The following is a 24,310-nucleotide window of genomic DNA, read 5'->3' on the forward strand; positions in this document are numbered from 1 at the left end:
ATTCCTGGAAAAGCTTCAATAAATATAGTGGGTCAACTAGGAATTTAAACAACTGCGGTGTCCAAGTGAAAATCACAGGGAAAGCAGCGGGCAAAGGAGCAACTCCCAGTTCAGTGGTGCCCCAAAGGAGAGACACTCGACACCACTTTATGGCAAAAGCAGACCACGGCCAACCTCCTGTGTGGACTTCTAGGTCAAACTCTAACAATTAAAGGAATACTGATCTTCAACTGAAGAATTTCTAGGTCAGGCTTGTGAGCCCCAGACTTTCAAAACTGCTCCAAATTCCCAAGAAAACACAAGAAAGGCGTGTACTCAGAACCTCCCTTGTAATTGCATAAGGTTAGTATGACATAACATGATGTACATGATTTCAGAGGAAAATCAACAATATTCTGAGGATTGACAGTAGATTTCTTTTCAAACCAGTAAAACCTTGTCCAAAAAATGTTCTTAATTTCTACAAGTTAATCTCCTGAACACAGCCTAAAAAGTTTAAAAAGATTCAGCTCAAATGTCAAATGTATTCCTCTGCCTGCGCTATCGATGCAAAAATTCTGCAATTTACTGTAAAACGTACTGTGGTTAATTTAAAGGAGGGGGAGGATTTAAGTTTCATCATTGCACTCACCTTGTCTGTCTATAATAAGGTATTTCAACCTCAGCAAGCTTCTGCAATAACATTAGAATTCCCTCCTCAAAAAAAATAATGCGATCAGAAGTCCACTCCTGTATATAAAGTATATAATAACAGAATAAAACGAGAAAAGTCCCTGAAGAGAAAATGGTGAAAAAAGTTGATCACTCTTGTCCAAAGCCGACGTCCTCCAATGTCTTGTTTTGTTCAAACACAAATATATTCATAAAGAAACTAGAAAATATTCACATTTGAGAAGCAGACATTAGAGAGTTTGGACATTTAAAAAAAAAAAAAAACAACTCAATATGATTAATCAATTATCAAAACAGTTGTTGATTAATTAATTAGGTTAATTGATTAATTGTTGCAGCTCTAGGTGACTCTCACCCCTAACCATAGCCTTGCATTGGATTGGATTAATAAAGTTGTATTAATTGAGACTGACTGACTAAAATTCCATGACAATGGGGCAAAAACATTGCGTGGTACCAGGTCACAAATGGACTTTTGGTTTTCTTGAATATATTTTTTGTTGTCATGTGACATGCCTTCCTTATCTGTGATTTTTTTTATGGCCAGCTGTTAAAACAAATTTAGCACCAGTTATGATTTTAAAATTTAACAGCAGCAACTAAAGACTTAATAAAAAATGAAAATGTTGGTCCAACAGTCCATCACTGCGCATCAGAGAATGACTCATATGAAAGTAAGCTTCAGTGTTGTTGCTCCTGAAGCCAACATTTTAAGTCTCACAGACTCTGGAAGTCATTTTCACCACAGTGGCTCCAGCAGTGCTCGTATTTTCATAGCTATTAATAACAGGATTATTACTTTATTGCTGTCCTTTGGCAAGAGAAGACACTACAGCACAAGTTCAGGTCAGGATAGAGCTACCTTGATGAAAAGGGACCATTGTTGCCTTTGACTTGGACGCCTGCCTCGGGACCTCCTGAATTTCACCAGAAGCTGTTCAAACAATCATGTTCCAGAGCTCATTAGGATCAAATGTTCGCCTCAGTGCATCATCGCTGGAGGAATGGTAATGACACCAAAAGAAATAACTTGACCCAAAATGAATGCGTGGACATTTTCTACCATGGCTACCAAGGAATACAGGATTTTGGGGTTTTGAAGAAGTGCCATCCCAAAGCCCAGGCTGTCATTAATGCGGTAATGTTTTTCATATTTGGTAGGAAGAGATGTATACGCTGTGAAACCACATCCCTGCCCCAAACATGAGTGCGCTACTCCAATGTCACGCTTGCTCATCACATTCCATTTGTCTGCATTAACAGGATATGTGTTCTTTTGTTAATGCTGCCTCATAAATCGGAGGAATTGTAATGGTCACATAATCATTTTCCAAAGGCATTCATTCAGCTTGTCTACTTCACTTGAGACTGTGACAGGATGAGTATAGATGACTTGTGAGGAATTTATAAGCACATGCTAGTTGCTTTAATTCATTGTCCCACAAAGATCTTTTTCAGCTCCAACACTGAGCTATCTTTATTGCATTTAGAGATACTGTATATTTTCAGCCATGCTAGCAGTGTGGCTGCAGGAAAGGCAACGTCAGTTGACCACTTTCTCCAAGACTGAAATATCTCAACAACTATTAGATCGTTCTTAATACATGCAATATTTTTTCAGACGATGTTTAATCATACCAATTAATAAAGTGCTCTCAGTTTGAACTGTTTATTGAGTGTCTTCTTACTTTTAGACCAGTTGACTAGTTTAAATAAGAATTTCTGTTTGAGTCAAAGGGACATTAGTCGCTCTCAACAGGTATAGGATGCCCTATACCCATGGGTTGTGGATTCAGATGCTGACCCTGAACTACAGTGTCTCCAGTCTGAGACTATTGCATTTCTCATTCCCTGTCATTTCTCAAAAATATACAGATGCAGAGCATTAATCATAATGGCTTCAGTGGTCCCCTGACTTTTCCAGCACCACCATGTGGCGACATTTGTGACATTTCACTCAAGTAACTATTATGCATTGTCACAAAACTTGGTAGATTCTATATCCCCTATATCTGGTCAAAAATTCAACTTATCCAACACTTAAAATTATGATCAAATACCTGCAAAAATAATGACATTCCCATTTGGCACACTTGTACTTTGAGAATAATTATTAATTAGCCAATGTTAGCATGCTAACATGCTAAACTAGGACGGTTAATATTGTGAACATTACCTACTAGATTCTCAAACTGTAGTACAAGTACCACTGAGTCACATTCATGCATGCAGCACACTCATACATCATCCATGATTAGCTAAACTGTGATGGCAGTGAACCATTGCCTTACTGTGAGGGCAGTGTGGCTGTGGCTGACAACAGGTAACAATAAATGAAGCTTGGTTTTAGTTAGTGCAAGACATGGAAGTCATACATCCCAGCTGTAATCAGCTTCCAGCCTGCCAATCGAATCATTGATACCAATCAGTCACACACCAATCACAGCCATGCTCACCGGTCCATTTAAATATGATGCCCTCCTCACACATATCTCTCCTCTCAACGCTGCATACACCGCTGCTGCTGGAAAGTTTGCGGCCACCACTTCAGCCTACATCTTTTTAGTTTAGAGAAACAAATACTGTCTTGCATAGGGCTCTCTCTCTAGTATGCCTGGGGTGGTGGGCCGTGGGTGGGTTTGCATTGCATTCCCTATTTTGGCTTAGCATGGTGCTTGGTCAATTCAGGGAGCATCTTAAGAGCAGAGCCCTCAGTGCCAAGCATTACTGTATTTTTATTTATTGCAATAAATAGTTAAACCTATGACGAAGCGTGTTCCTGACTGAAACAGTCTTATTATTAGGAATAAACCTGCCTCCTGTGTGAACTTTCCATAGCTGAATAGGGGAGGTCTATTGCATTTTAATGTTAGTCATAATGGTTTTACTTGGACAGCCTAATATTTTCTAAGGTCGTACAGGGTGTAAGAAGTTTGAGAAACACTGACCTACTAAAAGTCTGCATGTTAACACTGATAGTATGTTGATGTGAACATTTAGCTCAAAGCACCATTGTGCCTGATATAGCCTCACAGACCCTCTAGCTTTCTGAAGAGTCCTGTGTATGAAAATACTTTAAGCTGATAACACAGACATTACAACCACATGATTGTGCGTGTTGTGTCTAAATGAAATGGATCGATTTCTGTTTTCCTTACTGGCTCAGGAGGCATAAAAACACTTTTCATTGCAGCTTTTCAAACAAGCCAAATAAAGGGAACACTATTTAAGGCCAGTGCTGAAAGACTTCACAGACTCCCTGCAGTTCTTTGTGGTGTGCAACTTGTAACTGAGCTTAGGAGTAAAGGTCAGGTCTCCATTGAGGAGACCTGCTACAACTGTAGAAAAATAAACAGTGGAAATAGAAAGAGGGAGGCCTCTGTGGTCTATGACTCAAGTATGGAGGTCCTTGTGTCCCATCAGGTCTAAAGACCCAAACTCTTTGCAAATTGGAGGTGATGTGGCCTCTTCTCTGCTCCCCAAAGAGTGTCTGCTCTGGCAGAGTGTTTAGAGCACCATAATGCTCAGAAGACACGTGAGGAAATGACACATTCTTGACACGGTGACCTTTCCTCAATTTGGTAGCTCCATCAGGAGTCATGGACAGGAACTGTCAACAGACCTGACAAAGATGTCTCAACTTCTTCATGTGTCTGAGGTCAAATATTGTGAAAATATTTTTTTTGCTGCTCACTTAAATTTTGACTTGCAAAATAGTGTCATTTGCAACACATGCTTGGCGAAGGAGAAAAAAATCTTGATGAAACAATTTCTCAGTTAAGTCTTTACACATGCTGTTCTAATATCTCTGATAAATTAAATCTCTGTAAGTAACTTCTGTGGGAACAGAATCAGCAAACACTACTTTCTTAATTTGGTGCTTACAGAAAGCCTTCTGAATTGAGCTGCATGCCTGCCTTACTTCAGGTTCAGGTCATAAAAAGCTTTTCTAACAGAGTCACTTTCCAGCTGTGATCCTGCTCCTATACAAACAGTGAGCCGAGGGTTTCAGAAGTCAGACAACTCTCTGGAAAAGTTGACAGCGCTGCAGTCTAGCACAGATGCTCACAGGCAACATTGGTAACTGTAACAATTTAAAATCTCTTGAAAGCTCAGTTAAGGTGAAACCACTTGAGAGGAAAGCAGAGGTTAGAAAGTTAAAAGGCATAAAAACCCAGTGACAGTGCTGACTGTCCACCGCAATTTATCGTATAAGTGTATCATTGAAAAACTGTTTTCCAGTTGACTAATGTTGACTAAGCATTAAGTCACATTTGTAAACGCAGTCCCACAGGCTCAGATAAACACACAAACACACAAAATCAGCAGAAATAGCCTCCTAAAAAGCTGCCAGTTGGTGAGCACATGTTCTGCTGCAGAGTTGCTGTCTGAAACTTCAAAGATGCCTTTTCACTCGCTTGAAACAAAAAAAGAACAGATTCCATCCTAATCGACAGAGATCATTGTTTCATCAACACATGAAGGGGGGGGGGGGGTACAAATCCTGACAGACTTGAAAATGAGAGACACGTGGAATTGAAGTCATCATTGCGTGTATATAACTAAATAACGTACTTAAAGGACCAGTGCGCATGCTTTATGGGGACTTATCGGAAAGAAATGGAATATAATATCCATAAGTATGTTTTCATTAGTGTATAATCACTTGAAAATAATAATTGTTGTGTTTTTGTTACCTGAGAAGTAGCTGTTTATATCCACAGTAGGTGCAGGTCCTCTTCCACTCAGGCTACCATGTTGTAATGCCATGTTTCTACAGTAGCCCATAACGGACAAACCCATCATTGGCTCTTTGTTTTTTTTTCACTCCTGTGTCAGCCTACACGAGTATGTTTTACAGGTAAGACTCATATTTTAATGCCTTTCGCAGTGTTTCTCCTGTGAGGCTGCTGATAGCGCTGTTAGCCACTGCAGCGCATCACCTATCCTGCAAGCTTTGCCGTGTACTGGGGTGAATGACCGCTAGTTTTGTGGTTTGTGGTGATTTAGACACTTGGTTTGTAAAGTTTACAGTCTGCCATGCGGTTGTATTGCCCTGTGGACGATGACGCAGCTAAAAAACAAGAGCAGAAACATGTTTACGATCCACTGCTTTCACCTTCTCTCATCAGTTAACCACCAATGACTGTTGTCACAGATTTTTTAAGTAAGTGAACTAGCTACTAAAATATAGATTTATGCATATGAATAATAAATTATAATTAATATTAATGTATATTACTTATTTGCATATCCGCATTGAAATGCTGTCCCTGTGAATTTTGGTGAACTTCTGTCTGTTTTATTCCAGTATTTGCGATGTGCACTGACAGAGAAAGAAAAAAAATGCCTGCTCGACTTCAAGAATCTCAGTCGACTGAGGGGTCTCTGACTACTTCGACTACTTAGTATTTTTGGTTTATGGTTTGTTTTTACTTTTACTTAACCAAGGAACCAGAAAACATCTTCTACAACTGTCTGATAAAGGGTGGATGCTCTGGTGATAGGTAAAACTTTCCAGAGCAGTATCTTTGGTTTAGATATGCAGACATGGATTAAAATTCAGGTCTTGTCAAAATTGCAAACATTATTCTTAATCATTTTGCTGATTCTTTCACACTCGATAGCACCATGTTTTCACATCTCCCTCTGATCCTGCCACATTCCTTAGTCCAGCTGAGAACTGTCAGACTATGCCTTACACACACACACTCCCACAGACACACACACAAATATACAGTCTTGCTCGAGTTTGTGCATGCAGCTGTGTGTTCACATACCCACACCCACGCACACTGCTGCACTGACTAAACAGTCTTTTTAAAACTAAACTCCACTGGATGAGTAACTTGTCTGCTGGCAAGACAGACGTGTCATAACCGAGTTGTAAAACAAGTGTGAGACTCATCTCTGTGGGTAACTACAGTATACTGAATCACCACAATACTCAAACAATGCTTTATAACATTGTTAACAGGAGCCATTTAAAGAAATGTTTTCTTTTCTTGCATCAATTAGAAGACTTTCCACAACATTACCTCTTCTACATCACTACGACTATTTTATTGCTTATGAATAAAGGGACTTTTGTACAAGATATATGAATACCCAATAAAGATGCCAAAATCCCAGTCCCAACAGCTCCATTTGGCTGGACTCTGTTTGCACAGTCTGTGCTACTCTGTTCTTCCACCGTGAATGTTTTCACCTCGTTCTCAGACATTTACCTCAGTTGAGGTAGTGTCTCTGGTGACCTCTATTCCACACAAATCAGCCTCATCAGACCTTTTCCATTCTGGTAGACATGGTTGGCTGAGAGCTGCTGAGAATGGTAAAAATGGTAAAAGGTTGAATTTTACAGTGTGCGTCGCTGACATGTGTGTTCTGTGGGAAAGGAAGACTGTGACTTCAGTGAGCTGGCACTACTCGCTGGTTTGCCACTTCACTTGCCAAGTGTGTCACTGTCCCTTCCTGCACGCTGAGGACACACATTTGCACTCCCTAACCCCATACCTAAACCTTTAGGAAAAGGCCTGGGATATTCTATATTTTTATTATTCCCATGAAAAGACCAAAACCAACAATGTCTCAATACTTCCTCATTTCCCAGCCCCATATGTGGTTCCAACTGAAGACTTAAGTCTTTAAAAATGGGTCACAAATGCATTTTATTATCTTTTTAGGTTTTTTTTTATGTTTGGGACTACTATTTTCTGTAGATTAATGCACATTTGGTGTATTATTGAATTTATTTATAAACACAGGACTATGTCTCTTGGATCAACTTACTCATTAACTTCAGTGCCCATTTTCATTATAATGAACAAACATGTCATCCAGCAGAATGGCGTGCCTAATTGACACGTGTTTAATAGTTTTTGGACAAGTGTGCAGGTCTTTATGGAATAAGCTGTATCAGGCTTTCAGATGTTGTTAGTAGGATCAATTCAACTTTTATTTTGGTCTTTCTATGGGATTTAATGACAATAGAAAAAACAGCAGAAAATCTATTTTAGAGACCTCTTTTAACCATCACAAGCCTAACTCTTTGTCTGATCTAAACCTATGCTTAATAATAACATCAGTTCTAAAACGTAAGACAACCCTTTGAAAAAGAAAGACGTAACACATATGCAATGTTAGGCTTTGAAAAAAAAAGTTTGCTGAGAAACATTTCAGGTGTCACTCATAGTTTGCTTAGCTGTAGGCAACAATACTACTTCATCAGGTTTAGAAAAATATGGTCATTAAATGAACTGAATTAATTAAAATAAATATTTTCTTAAAACAATCTTCTTTGACTATTTGTCTCACACAGGACTCAAACAAATTCTCCTGCCCCCTACTCATAATGCAGCTGCATACATGTGTATACTTTTCACGCCAAAGAGAACCAAAAAATGACAGTGGCTCAGTATCCTCTATTGGATCGGCAAGTCTATGTTACACTTTGGGATGAGATCGGACTGCACAAACATATAAATACACAAGCACACCTAAACACACAGACACACACACACACACACACACACACGCACACACACAGTGGATGGCTCTCAATCAGACAGCTTTTTTTACCTTGAGATTACACACAGACAATATCATCTGATTTTATCAGCCAGCAGAATATAGTGATTTTGTTGTCAACCGCAAATATTCTAAAGCTTCTTTATATCAATACAACAATACTGTCTCTCTTTTCACACACACACAGACACATACAACATAAAGGCCTCATATCTCAGGCTGCCTGATGGTGATGAGGATGGATAACTTGCTAAGAGGAACAGTAAAAACAATGATCATGGGAGACAGTGAACCCAGTATGGTATTTACTGCATGTACACTGGCCCCATTATGGTTGCAGGGCAATCTGAGTCAGTTTGTGCACACAAGCAATGTGAATATGTCTACACTCTTTGTTATGTTGTTATGAGATACACTGTACTAATGAGAGGTATCAACAAGTTCTAATACCTAAACAATTTTTTTTTATGTAATTACTTCACACAACTCTTCCTTAAGTGATGTATTGTGCTGACTTGCGATTACTTGAAGTTTTATTTTGTGATTATGTCATCTTTTGGCTCATGTTTACAGTTTCAAATTAAACTCAAGAACTGAGAAACTGAGAAAAAAAAGACCACACATCATGGATTGTGATTGTAATTAAGTATATTGTGATATTACTTTTTGTGTTGGTGCAAAAGCTTAGCCACGGTTTGACATTTTAGCCAGACAGCATTGACACAGTGGTTCTATTCAAATGAATTAGGGAGTTCATTTAAAATGAACTTTTATGGCTAAAACCAGGTTGATTGTTTGAAGAAGACAGGATGTGAGCTATGGTCACGAGTCCATGTCACATGCAATGTGCATCAACCATCCACACTATCAAACAAAGCTACTTAGAGGGAAGCGTCGTTATTCATACGACTGCAAGACGTTGCTCATCAGGGAACTGTAAACAAAGGTTGTTGGAAACAACCAACACTATTATTTTTCTGGTGAAGTTGGTCTGGAAGCCATTGACGTCAGAGAGAAAAAATAGACATATAATTAAAATATATATAAACAGACCTAATGATTTACACACACATACACACACAGAGAAGCACAACTGGAACTCGGCATGGCTTATGCACAATGCTTGCAACCAGACGTTTTGGGGATGCCAGAAACTAATTTTGGCCACCACATGGTGCCAGTTGGCCTAATAATAGTGTGCATCAAGAGGCAGTTTGTGCTATGAGGTAATATGATGAATCTGAGGTATCCAGCTCAGAACTACAGTTTGTTTTGCAAGCACAAATTAATGGGAGGAAACTTTGCACACCACAGGGGAGCTACAGTAGATCACTATCTTTCCGGGGAAAGAATACATCACTGCCAAGTCAGAGGACTGTGTGTTTTACAGTTCTAATATATTTGACCTCTTAATCTTATCCACAGATCACTAAGGTAAATTCTGGCAGTTTTACCTAATATTATACATCACAATAATAGATACTGGTATTATGGATATAAAAGTGAAACTGTAATTCAAGTGTTTGTCGGAAGCCATAGTAATGTTAATACAGCACTTTTTGTTGTGACTAAAAAAACCAAAAACTATATTAGATTCAAATTTGATTAGTGGGAATGATTCTTTCAGCATTACAATTCTCATTTTTACTGAAAAAGCGATTAATCAATAATTAATTAATAAAGTGTAAAATCATGACGATGTGACATTCAAACAAACATGTTTTCTTTCATCTGAAGAACAAGATTGTTGGGCCAGGGCATCTCTGCAGCACTGCAGTGCCTCATAATAATGCTGTTTTCTTATAATAATAACGCCGTTTTCTGTTTTGATTGTGATTGCTTGTGCAGCTCTAGTTCATATAAAACTGTGCTGTCACTTAACAGCACCAGGGCTCAGCACAATGAACAATGAATGAATTGATGTTGTGGTTACAGTTGCAAAATAAGAATAAGCTTTTTGCTTATTTGATCCATTATGAGTGGTGAGACTGTCGACCATGAATGATTTTCAAAATTATTCAACGACATCTTGATTTTAAAAAGAACTCTTTTGCCACGTCATATGATAAGACAAGCACAGATCAGCCAAATCTAACATCAATTCATAGTACTTCACAGGTGCAGAAGCTCAACAAGCTGACATATTGTGCATAGCAGCAGTGTGTAAATCATATTTATAGGTCCCTTACCACTTTTCTCCTCCAGCAGCCACGTGTTGCTGAACAGTGTATCCAAACTGGGCTTGTTTGGGGCCTTTGATGATCCTGTGTTTCTTTGTGTCGATATTGAAGCAGTTGTGGAATCCTTGAAAAATAAAAAATAATTTTCATCAGCACTTGTGAACAATTAACTTTTTGCCATTAATGATATGATGTTCAGTAACTACTTCTCAGTGTTGGGAAAACTTTATAGCTTTAGTTTAAGCAAACTACTACCTACTTCTCAATGAAAAGTAATTAAACTACATCTTACTATTCTAAAAAAATTGCTTGGCAAACTAAAACATCTTTCAAAAAGTAGTTCAACCACATCCAAACTACATTACTGGGAATGATCACATTCCTGGAAGCCTGGAATCCCATAATGTTACATAGAAGTATAACTGCAAAGACACTGAGTAAAATGTAGATGTGTTTGATTTAGGGACTCGGGCAGGCCAATCCTCACATAAGCAGCCCAAGGATGTGTTTTAAAGAGAAGACAGGGAACAGCTGTCGAGGTCAAATCAGGAAAATGCTACATTTCAAGGGAAATGCATAGTATTAAATCAGAGACAGCTTGGTTCTAAGCCACAGGTGATTTTAATCAAACAACAGGTGACTGTCATTAAACGATGATCTTGGTGAATGAGCTTTGGCATTGTGCCATATTGTATGACAAAAAATATCATAAATATGTACTACGATTATGTAGTTTGTAATTAACAACCTAAACTACATGACCCAAAGTAGTTAACTACTGAAAAGCTACTGAGATTTAAATATAGTTAAAGTACCACCCAACTACACTAATTGTAGTGGAACCAGTAATTGAACTACATGTAGTTAACTACACCCCATCACTGATAGTTCTACTGATTAGATTAATCTATACCCGAGTTCCATGTAGGTGACCCCCTGTGGCTGCCATGTTTAATCTCCACACTGCAAGACTGTTCCACAAACATCCTGATTCATTTGTGCCTTTTAGTTCAACATGCTACAAAAACAGTACTCGTCACTGGCTAGCAACTGATATGTCAAGGCTACTGAATTATAGATTTACTTAGTCTACTCAAACTGTAAAACATGATCCTTATAGAAGAACCAGAAACACAAAAGGTGAGCTTTGACAAAAATGAAATGGAGATGAAAATTTAGTTGTGAATGCAGGCAGGGATTTAAGTGTATAAAATCTGGCACATCTGAGGACGTACTGCTATGTGCGCCACCTGTTTCCTCAACTAGCCAAGAAGATTAGCCCAACAAAAATGTACTTTGTCGACCAAATTGAGAGGCTTGGTGGCCTCTGGGTCCAGTGCTTAAAAATATTATCATCTCTCCCTGATTACAGAACAACTAGTTTTCAGTGCCGCATAGTAGAGTCGCAGCAGTTTTATGGACATCTGTGCACACATTAGCATTGATCAGACCTTAGCCTCTGGCTTAAATGCAACACACAGCTGCAAACTATCCTTACTTATCCTTAAAATAATCCTTACCCAGTCTCGTGTCTGTTTCTCTGCTCGGTCTAAACACAGACTTCCCTCATATGGAAACAAATATTAATTGTATAAGCTGGGCTGTCTGTCACATTTGACTGACATTCTTCCATCAAATATATGCAGACTACCTTGCAGAGTTTTGGTTAAACAACATCACCACCTACCTGAGCAATGATTTAATTTCATAAAAATCCTTTTACAAGCACCAAACAGGTATACCTCATCTAGATCTAGATGTAAAATATGTGATTTACATTTCAGTTGTGAGGGAGAAGATATTTCCTTTCATACGATGAAATTACAAAAACCTGCACTACACAAGCACTTAATATCTTACAACTGCAATTATAAAGTTGGTAAAGAGACCCGGCAAGCAGTTTTGTTTTTATATCACAGTTAATAGATGGTGAAGTGTAACCTGACAAGTAGCAAGAGGGTAAGAAGTAAAAGCTGCTGTGGGACCTGATCAAAGCAAATCTGTTTTCCCGATTGTGTACTTAAATTTCTCTCACATCTTTAGGCAGCTTACCAGGTGGTAGAAAGGAGCAGAGAATGTCTGTTTTCAATTAAAATACCAGTCAGAGAAGGTATTTTTCAGATTTTGTACGTCACTGAGTTACCCATCATGGCTAATTAATGGTGACAGCATCATTTGGCTTTTAAATTTCCATCAAAAGAGGAGGACGCTGTGAGGACACGGAGGTGATGAAATTTTCCTTTTTGGCAGACAAAAAGGGGAAAAAATGTAGCCGTCTACCACTCTGACTTCCTCTCGATCCATCTTTCTGTTCATCTGTCTTCTACTTAATCTCCTGCTGATCTCTGTTTCACCAGTTGCCAGACCTATTATAAGCATATCTGTTGATTGGTAATGTTCCACTGATGTTTCAGCCACTGTAAGGTCAAGGAGCATGTTGACCTTTACTCTACAGTTCATCAATAGTCTAACTTCCAACATATATCAACTTAGATTAGAAACCATTCATCCATTTCAGAGGCAGAAAATGCATGAAGAAAGGAATGTAGAAGGGAACATTAAGCAGACTTTATGAGACACAGAGCTTTGTTTTGTAGGAGTTGAAGATTATTGCGTAAAAATAAAGTGTTTTCTCACAGTTTGAACTGCACAGCTGAGCTGAGAAAAAATGCCTGTGCCTTTCACCACCACAGACTCCCCCCACTTCTTACATCTCTGTGGCTTTTGTCCACACACTGCTGGGCTCATTCAATCCCTCGCCCTCACGCTAAATGACCCCACTCACGGCTAGCTCCCCATCTGTGAGCCTTCGGGGTCACGTCAAGTTAAGTTAGACTTTTTTTTTCCCTGCAAGGGGAAATTCTATTAGATGTAAACAACAAGGTGAAAGAATGCTCAATGAAGTTGGAAAACATGTAAAATTCAAATTAACTCACAATAAATGACAGCTGGGATCAAATTCAAGACAGTTGTACAGAGGGTTCTCTTTTAATGATGTGAATCAGAAATACTTTTATGATTTTTTATTGGTAGTTATTAAACTGACTCTGCATCAACAAAATGATGTGATTGCGCAGGTTTGAATATTATATAAAATATAGATTAATAAAGAGAATCTTGTGATTTACAATTGCACTATTACTATTATAAAGAGAAAATATTTTGAGTCTCTTAATATAATTGCTGTTGGCCTAATATTGTTGCTATGTTATCCAATAACCCTATTAATTGTGAGTGTAGCATCTGTTTTCACTTTTATCCCAATGATACTCATCTGCATTGCCAAGATAAATCAAAAAGCCAAAGTTGCCCACATTACATAACTGTCTGGTTGATGTCAAAGACTGTACTGTATGTCCCAAAACTTAGCACATTTAACAATGTGTACCAGTCTGCCATTAGGAAAGTCTTTTCAACACACCTCACACTGCTTTTCTTGGTTATCTGTGCAAACCAATAACTATCAAAGAGTGCCACCATCAGCTAGATGGAGACAAGACTTTGGTTTCTAAAAAATGAGACCTAGAATTTGAAAGATAAAGTTGTACATTAAGTAACAAATTACAATTTTGTCAATATTTCTGTGACATTACAGACTGAAAATCCACTTTGGATTCTAAGTTATGTTTGATTCCATATCAAGATTTTGCTTTGAAATCCCCTGGATCCCCTTGGTATACTTCATCAAAACTACTTGAGATGTTCCAGTAGCTTAGGAACCCCCCTCCCCTCACCCTTTTCCAACATTGCAATTGGTGGTGGGGGGATTTCTGTAACTTTCCAAAGAAAACAATCCAACACTCACACTCTGCTGTGATGTGCAGCTGTGCAGAGGTGAGAAGGAAAGCAGGCTTTGAACTTCTCTGTCTCAAGCTCTCTTTTACTATTTCTGTCATTGTGTGTATACGTGTACAAGCAGTGTCCAAAATTTACTTTCTGACTCACCGGCTGAGGGGGACTGGTATATGAAAAATCCGCAGGCCAAGCATATTTTTTACAAGCCAAAATAATATATTGCCTTCTGGCACACTGATGACACACAGAACAACTCATCACCACAGCCTCAGCACCACACTGCAGCCAGCCTCATACAACATCTTTATCTTCAAACCTCCATTTCTCACAGAACTTTCCTTTTGTATGTGGCTCCTTTTCCTCACCTTCCTTTTCACTGGTGGATATCTGCTTCAAAGGCTGGCTTACTTCTTGTAAATATAGCCACATAATAGCTATTTAATTAGCCTAATGGTAGCTCACAGCCAACTGGCGGCAAGTTACAGTTTAACAGACTACCTGATGTCCCATAGGTAAACAATGCTGTGAAAGTCAAGATGGGCAGTTTCACTGCACTATTACGACTAGGACAGTCAGTCAGTCAAGACCATAACTATTTTGATACAAACATTTACCTGCAAGTGCAGTGGAGAAGTTTCTGAGTTTTACTAGCCAAAGGGAAAATGGCGCTTGGCCGGTGTTAATTTTGGACCTTGTGTTCAACCGAGTCAAACACTGCAAATGCCTTTCAGAGGAGACTGTCTGAAAATGTGCAATCTTATCCCCATATTTAAACCATTATTGCGTCATCCTCTCTGTGATGGCAGCCTTCTCGTCCTGCCTTTAAGTGCGGCTCTACGGAACAGCTATAAATACTTTTGGTTTCTGACATGATCGGACAACACGTCATACGGACAACTTCTTTTCTAGCATGAAAAGAACTGGTCCATGCCTGTGTGTATTTGTTCAGCTCAACCTCTGACTGATCTCAGAACTCAGTAGAAACTCTGGTCTTTTCTGTTATTTCCTTCCAGCCGCCGCTTTTTCCTCTCGTCTATGTTGCTACATCCATGAAGAAGATTCATAAAGCCACTCAATTTGAAACATTTTCAATCTCAATTTATTCTCAATCTTTACACTGACATGGTAAGTAATCATGCTGCCTCTAAACTTCACTTAATGTTCAGTCTGAAGACTTTTGGAGTAAGGATGCACCAGTTTATTGGCCAATATTTTCCTTGTTGACTGCAATTGGCTTATCAGGAAACAAGATGACATTCACTGATTGCAGTGGCCGATGTTCAGCTTTTGCGTTGGATCAATTTTTGCGCTCACTAAATGTTGTCTTGGTTATCTGCGGTCAGACTAAGACAGATAAACTAGCATAACAAGCTGCTGTTTTTACACACAACTCTGGCAAGATGGAAGAGGTCAACATGTGCTATCTTTTTTAAAATGAAGATTTCGTTTTGCATGCACAAAAGGGGGAATAAATGACGACAGAAACAAAATCAAACATACAAACACTAAGAAAAAAGAAAACCTGGTACTGGCATCTGCCATTGCCTCAATATATATGCCAGATATTTGTGTGTTAGGATTTAATAATAGAACACAAATAACTATTGGTGGTTTTTTGTTATGTAACAGATTTGCACAGTTGCACTATAATAGCCTGTTACACTATGATGGGTTTCACTTGCACTTTACCTTAAAAATTAAGCAACAGCAGATGCTCCACCACTAGGTAAAGGACAGTTGATGCTATGACTATGGCACAGTTGATCCAGTTTTTTTGAAGACACTTTCCTGCCTTTATTCAGATAGGACAGCTGAAGATATGACAGGAAAGGGGGACAGAAAATGGGGAGATGACATGCAGCAAAGAGCCACAGGCTGGGATCGAACCCACGGCTGCTGCAGAGGACTCGCAGCCTCAGTACACGAGGCGCATGCTCTACCAACTAAGCTACCGGGGAACCCCCTGTTAGTCAAGTTTTACATAAAATACAGTGCTGTAGTAATACAGGGTACAGCTGTAACTCAACTCCGTGACTCGCGTTTTGTTTGTGACAGCAGACAAGATTTATTTGTTTGGGTGTGCAGTTGTTTGCACTTACAAATGCAGAGGAGGGGCTATATACTGAGCAGCTGTTTCCCTTGAAGAAAAATGGTCCCTCCACAGAAATGTGAGGCTGTCTGCATTCCTTAGATACTGAATATTTAGGAGTGTTAATAGGTCGTCTAAACAAATAGCAAACCAAACATCTACTCCCACTGTTCCTCAGAAAGTATCTGTAAACCTAGGACTGAAACCGAGGATTTTGAGACTGCAGACAGTGTCAAAACCATCACTATCGCAATTTTACCACAAAACATAATGTGAGTGGAGGGACAGCCACAGAGTGAGTAAGTCATTCATTTTTCACATCTGTCAAGGGGTAAATCACACCTTGATTGGCACAACCATAGACCATTTGTTCTGTTTCATGAAACTCTCAATTAAAACAAATGGCCATCTCTTCCATGCAGTCTCTTCATGTAAATATTGACACATTCTCCACATTGCTCATTTCCTGTCGAATGAATGGTTCACATGTTCAGGTGGTGTTTGATCCTAACCCCAAACATCCTCTCAAAGTTTCTGTTTATCTAGAAACATAAAAGGGGTGACTGAAAATAGATTGTTGGGAACAGAAAGGTGTATGAAAAATAAATAGAAATCAGCGGGTAACTCCTGACACTGGTGCAGCATAAATCATTTTACAAATAAAGGGCGATGGGTTGTAACTTTTTGGAGTCTCTCTATCATTGTTTTAACTGAAGCACATGAGCGTTAACAGCTCTGGTAGCTGATTTAATGTAAGAGTGACTTTTAAGCACTGAAAATAAATTTCCCAAGACACAATTACAGATAGTCTGACCAAGAAGTGAGCAAAAGCTAAGACAGGGACAGAGGAAAGTGTCAGGGTGAAAGCATGAGAATGGAGGTGATCCAGTTTCCATTTCAAGCTACTAATGCAGCACAGCAATTTAATATGCCCAGTAATATCAGCAGCTTCTAACGCGACTTCGGAGTCTTGCTGGGTTTCCTGTGTACCGGCTTTCTTGCCCAGATAAATAAACCTCAGGCCGGTGGCTGCCGGTGCGACCCACATCAGTCCACTGCTGCCTTTGGCACAACACCAAGCTGCAGGAGCTCCACCGCAGACCCACTGACATAGAGCAGCCGTGTGTTGTGCAAACTCCTGTCTCAGAGATATCCCCATATCAGACACGCATGATGCAGCTCTTTTAGAAGCTAATACAGTGTAATAGAGTTTAGGATTTATGGAAACATACAGTACATCTTGATGTTACCGCTTCTTTACTGCTTTTTAGCTGTATATTTGAACAGTACATTCTCATCTGTGACAAATATGGCAGCTTGATCAGTGCCCCTATGTTTCAAAGTGACACTGTACGTACCCACTGAGCGACATTTCTGGAGGCAGCCCTTTAGCATTATGCCATCTAAGTCAGGTGATGTAGTACTTATTTGCCTCTCACTGACTATATTTTTTCTGAAGTAAGGCTCCACGGTGGTCCCTCAGAAGGGGAGGGAATTTGCCTCTTTATAAAGAGCGAGAAAGTCTGTGTTTGGTGGGGTGGATGGATGGGTCAAACAAATACAGGACTTTCATCACCCAGGATTCACATCACATGTGAAACCAAGAGTCATAACATGTTACGTTATGCAATGTTTCCCATATATTAATTTTATTTGTGGTGGCTCATCTCCATAAGAACATCGGCACCCACATGTTGATTTTCTGTTTTTGATGCTGTGTGTACCTCTCTCTTGATTGTCTCTAGAAGGGGATAAGATTTGTGATTTGTAATTGTTTCTGTTAAAATCATCACTGTTACATGATCTTTCACTGGTTTGGGGTTCCCTTCTACACACAACCATCTCTTTCTCAGTGTCATAACCGCATGACAGCAGACCTGTCTATAAAAATGTTACACACTCTGCAGTGGATCTCACACTGAGACTTTATTTGGGCAGTTACCCAAGTAAATTTTCGACCCATTTTGGCATTTAAAATTTTCTTATCCATCTGAAATAGCCTACTCAACTAGTTTTTGTGCCTTTATTTTGAAAGTCTACCTGGACAGAGCATATCGTTGCTGTCAGGCAGAAACCTTGTATGCCCAAAACAGTTATTTTCAGGAAATGTGTTTTTAAACTAACTGAATGCTGCTTAATCAAAGTTAGTAGTTCTTTATAACACTTTTTAATGGTTAAATATTTGTTAAAACCACTGACAGACATAAAGGGTGACCAATAACATCAATTTAGAAAAAACATAATAAAAATTCAACATCCAAAACTAACGCTAGAGTGGACAGCATCATAGTGTGCAGCTTGGGGTCGCTGACCAAGCTGCCATACTGAGTGGGGAGTAGAAATGTGTTGTCAATATGTGAGTGTATAGACATAGTGCATTATGACTGCATCTCACTAATTTTATGAGGCCAGTAGCTTTTTGACAAATATGAAAAGCGAGTCTCCAAATAAAACAAATCTCAAAAGCAACAGAATGTACTGTTTTTCCATTGATCCATTCTGGGCTTCCATTACAATGGTTTTCTCTGGAAAGATACTCCACGGTTGACAATATACTTTGGAACATTTTGGCACCTTCTACTTCTATTACCCCACGCCAAGGAAAACACACTGGGAGGCATGGGGTATCTAAAACCAGATGTTCCCCGCACACAACAGCCAACTGGGCACTGCTTAACAAGCTGTTAACCCTCTGAGCCAACAAAAAACCCACCAGGGATTCAAACCAAGTCTCTATAGGGATGTGTACCACCAGCTATCACACACAACTACAATGACACTGTCAAGATACACTGTCAAGATATTTGCATAGAGTAAGTAAGGAGTAATTTTGTTTTTAGAAAAATGACATCATATGGACTTATTCAGAAGCCGAGCAGTAATTGTTTTTGGCCAGCGCAGCATTAACTAACTGTAACAATAAATCTTCAGCAGCCTATAAATATAAATGTTGTAAAACAAAACTAGTCCTGATTAATCAGCAGGTATTTTCGTAGGTAACAGTAATTCAAACGGTAAATTGCCCTAATAATTCATTTTGATGAGACACTCTAATATTAACAACCACGAGGGTATCGGTTGCTACCAACATATTTAGTCTCAGCAAATGCCAACAGACAGGACTCACTTTTGAATATAGGATCAGGACACAGAAAAATCCAAAAGGCACATCATGGAGGAATGAGGGAATCCCTGATGAAGGTCCTTTGACAAACTATAATGATCTTTTTCTTGAACCAATTGTGATCAATCAAGATATCTTACAATGAAAACAGTAGAGATGTGTGAAACATAACCTCCTCCTGAATGCGTTGGCACAGTGCAGTAAATACCTGGGATTGTTGGAGGGCTTTTTAAAACTTGGAAAAATGGGTTCTTGTAAATTTAGTAACAACACTGAAATCTATTTTGTCTTTCAAATGGTTGGGGAATTTACTCATTTACACAAAACATGTCACAATTATCACAACAAGTCTTACAAATCATTGTATAAAGTGAAGGGCGTCCAGCTCCAATCCAACTCCAATGATTAATAAGTACTTGGTCTTTTTCAGTCGTTGGTTTTCTTTCATGTAAGTTCACTGCTGGGTTCAGTCTCACTGCTCTCATCAGCCACATCAACAATCTTCTTCACCAAAGTGACTGCCTTCCCAAGACAAACAACAGCATCAGTTGTTTCAGTAAACGTCCCCAAAACAACACAAAATAAATTTATGTTCAAGCAACAAAGCGCTCTAGCAGTAGTAGCGATTTTGAGCCTTATCCACTGATATCAAAGGAGAAAGTTGGGTGAGATTATTACCGACCCACAAAGTCTGCATAGGGAAGAGGCTGGGGTGGTTGGAAGTGTCAATAAAACTTTGGACACTAAAATGAGAGATTTCCTGAATTCTACTGACTGTCAACTTTGGTTTCTTGTAACCACAACCAACAATAGGACCCACACCAAGACGTTGCTGTAACCTTAACTAAACCCTTATTTTAACCCAAACCCTTTGCCTAACTTCCCCTAACCAACTTGTTTTTGTGCCCAAACCCAACCAAACTTTGACCATAGCGTTGTTATATCATAAAACTGATTTGTTTTTCAAAAGTGATTTGTAACCATTTTGGAGGGCAAGGACAAACAACATCTTTCTGTTAGATCACAAAATAACTTTTATGTGTGGCTCTGGAGAACAGTTACAAATTAGGCATTTACTCAATTAGGCATTTATTCACAGCTGTGGGAATATATCGGGAAAATTTTTAACATAGCGCCCAACCCTAGCAAACAACCTCTTATAAATCCAGTTTACCAACCTAGTGTCACACCAAAGCATGTAATGGACCCACCAATCAATGACAGTGTCATGCTTTGCCTTGCCTAAGCTAAAGAAGTACGTCTTCTCATTTCGAGGGCAAGTTAGCAGTAATATACTGTATATGCAATGTCTGGTGTCGTGAGATAATTTATGCTAATAAATAAATAAAACTGACCTGACTTTGGTTTGACTTTCAAAATAAAGCTTAGTGAGAAACATTTCAAGTGATGGTGACTTTGGTGACTTTTAGGCAACAAAATTATTTGTTTAGGTTTAGGAAAACATGTTAACCTTTTTCAGTTCAAATCGTCCCCTGTGCGAAAGTCCTGTGTTTGACCAATCCAGTCACCCTGGCTCCCTCCCTATGTGGATTTTCTCACCCCTTTTATCAAATCCCCCTGCTGGCACTGCATCGGTATCTGTGTATTTTTCATTTGTAGGCAATGTGAAAATGTGACACTGGGGAGCATAGAGCAGCTAAAGAGCCACATATTTTTCTCAGGAGTTGGTTTAAAGTGAATATTGGACTTAGATTAATCAGGGAGCAGAATAATTACTTCAAATTCCAGCAGACTGAGTGTCTGAGTTTGTCTGGGGTTCTTCTGGTCTCTAATGACTGAAAAGTGTAAATGTAACTTTAACTACCATTAAGTCAAACAATACTAACGTAAGTGACTATAATGCAGATAGCTTTGCTGTGACACAATATTTTAAGCACCAAGCTATGGTATTAGTTAACCCGTTGATTCCATCGAGCACAGCGTGTCTGTGGCATGGTTTTGATTTGTCCATATGGTTGCATGTCCCACCAACAATATTTCAGGGTTCCACTGTTTCAGCAGTAGAGCATTGTTTACACCTGATTATATTGACTTACTCACATTGTGTTTGTTTGGTCCTCTTCCTTTCTTTTGTGCCTTTACCACAGATAATTTTGTTATGTTAATTGTAGTTGACGTGTGTATGTGTGTGTGGTTGTGTCGCCTGTGCTCTCTCTCAAATGTCCAAGACAAATTTCTCCTAAGTGAGACAATGGGGCCTTATCTTGTCTCATTATCTTATCTTAATTAGGCTACATAGTTAAATAGCTTCTATTTTGTCTGTTTTTATGAACGTGAATCTGAACAGGGTTTGTCATTTCTGAAAATTGACCAGATTCTCACTGGTGTTTCTGTGTCTGATTTCTTGCCTGCTCGATCTGCTCTGAGAAGATTGACGCGTCATTCGTCAAAAATAGAGTTAGTATATATTTGAAGCGGAAAGTTGCTTCTGGGACATGCTACAAGTGCTGCTGGTGGAATCAAGCCATAACTCAGTGGTGAAACAGAGCTAAACATGGGTCATACGGACAAAAAAAGTTATAAGTGGATGATGATGCAAACACAGCCTCCAAATTTCCTTTGGGAAGTGGTCATGATATAATTGCTACTATGCACTTTGCGGTTAACCAATTAAGAAAATAACAGACCTGGTCTCTACTTCATTATTATCAGGACACCTCATGGAGTATTATTGTTTACTTAATTCAGACAAAATCTGGGAAACTTTTTCTTTAATAGGAAATAAATTGTATTTTGGAGGGCCTCCAGTAAAAGCTAATTTAGTTTGTCAGTAATTGATCAACACTGTCACAGTAATTTTCAGTGCACTTTTCACCCTCGACATCAAAATGGTGGTAACTCTTCATGACAGCTTGATAATTCCTACATGAAGAGGTCACAGTGACCGACTATTAGAAGTCTAAGTTGACAACGCTTAACATGCCCTGCCAGGATAGTGATTATGAGGACATGTCTTATGAGGACACACTGGTGAATGTACACAAGAAGGACAGTGTTCTATCAGAGAGGAAAAAATGAATTAGGATTGATTCAGAAGAGTATTTATGTCAAACGGTAGTTTCTTGAGGCAAAAGTAATGTTTCCATCCCACATTAGATGTGTCATTTACTTCTGTCTGAGATGGTCCTGCTCAAAGTTATCTAGATGGGTTCACTGGTTCAAAAGTCCCAGGATTCCACAAACATCAGGCTAAAATGCAGCCTCCTTCTCATGTGCCTGCCAAAACATCCCACACCACAGCCAGCATCAAGTCTTGCTCCGCAGACTCCAGCTACAAGGTCAGTGTCTCCCTCACTGTGGCATCTGTCCAAAAATTGGTTCCAACAAATTCCAAAATCAAACCAAATATTTACAAAAGAGATTTCCTCTGCTCCACTCCTTCGTTTCGTCTTATTTACCAAACGTCTGAATCACAGATTAATGAATTTCTTCTTCTTCTTATAGACCACAAAGTTTCATCTTCAGCATAACCTCAGGGTGATGCAGCTTGTAAGAAAAGGAGTGAATAATTCTTCATTGTTGCAAGAAAACTGGAAAACATAATAATCGTGTACAGCCGCGGTGACAACAGACACAGTGCTTTATGGAAATGTTGGCCAACGCACAACAACGTGGTTACACTTTAACATATACTGAGCTCAAAACCTAACCATATGGAGAACTCTACCATAGCAGAGCATCAGTTGCTTAAGTTTCTACCGTATATTTAAAGAGTGCAGTAGGTTTGATTAGCTTTACTTGTGGCAATAATATATTAATTTATGTGATTCATGTTAAATGTCAAGACAGACATATGCTTTTGGTTCCTTTTATTCACCCTCTGTCTCTTTTTCTTTCATCCTGTCTCAATATGTTACTGCTAGAGTGATTTCACTGGTAATTGACCACAGCTCTGGCTGAGCTCCAACAACTCCTTTCTCTGGAAACTTGTCTGTAAAAAGATAGCATTAACTTTTATTTTGAGAGAACATGCTTGCTCTGTGAGAAACAGAGCACCTCTGTAGACCTGATTGGGACAACATATCATTCAGTAAAGCCTCTGAGCTCTGCCTCCCTGCCTCTTGCCTTGATACAGGAGCAGGATGTCAGGTTATGATGTCATTCACACTGCCATTCATTCACTTAAGATATTCAGATTTTATAGCTACTTAAAGTGCAGAATATTTGTGCAAATGTGTATTTTCTGTGAAGCTGGAATTTAAATCTTAAAAGAAAAAAATCTGTCTCATGTAGGTTTTTAAAAACCTTTAAAAGCAGCAGTCTCAAAGTTTCCAGTTGCTGTTGGAACAGCTCAAAGTATAACCAACAATTAGAGTGCCATTATTATGCTGCAAAGCTACATGAGAAAGAAAGAAGGTCAGATTCATACATAAGTATAACTCAAGCATATATGGATGCATACAGTACTCACACTTATGTACCCACTTAAACAATAACACACACATAAACACCTTTCACTCACCTAACTGCTGGCTGCAGATCCAGAACAGGAGGAAGCAGTAGTACTCCATATGTTTGCCGGTGCAAGCGTGCATGTGTGTTTGTGTGTGTGATTCCTGCTGTGAGTGTGTATGCGGTGGTGGGCTGAGGCAAAGAGACCCAGTGGCAGGCACAGTTAAAGATCCCACTCTGATTGACTCTAAGTCTAAGTTAAAGCGCTGCCTATATCTTGGAGAAGTAGGAGGGGACTGTAGAAGAAGAAGAAGGAGGTCCACTTTGACACAGCGGGCAGGAATACTCCGTCTCCCACACACTCATTCAGCTCACTTTGACTGGGTGGACAAGTTTTTTTTGTAGTGGACACCTCTGGGGTTGATTCTTCTGCATTTTAAGAGAAGTGGGTTTTGATTCCAGTGAAAAGCTGTAAGATATTTGCATTTGTTTTTGTGTGTTTTTTTTTTA

General features: G+C 39.1%; 1 protein-coding gene across 1 annotated transcript in view; it reads right to left on the reverse strand.

Annotated features, from left to right (window-relative positions):
* Positions 1-24,027, reverse strand: part of itga11a (integrin, alpha 11a) — a 75,857-nt gene extending 51,830 nt beyond the window's left edge. The window contains exons 1-2 of the mRNA XM_084742295.1: positions 23,871-24,027; positions 10,389-10,503 (exon numbers count right to left, since the gene is read on the reverse strand). Coding sequence (XP_084598421.1) covers positions 10,389-10,503; positions 23,871-23,943 — 188 coding nt within the window. The 5' untranslated portion in view covers positions 23,944-24,027. The remainder of the gene's footprint in view (positions 1-10,388; positions 10,504-23,870) is intronic.
* Between the last annotated feature and the right edge of the window lie 283 nt (positions 24,028-24,310).

Source organism: Lutjanus erythropterus, chromosome 1, assembly GCF_056507025.1.
Source record: "Lutjanus erythropterus isolate fLutEry1 chromosome 1, fLutEry1.hap2, whole genome shotgun sequence".
Taxonomy (NCBI): domain Eukaryota; kingdom Metazoa; phylum Chordata; class Actinopteri; order Lutjaniformes; family Lutjanidae; genus Lutjanus; species Lutjanus erythropterus.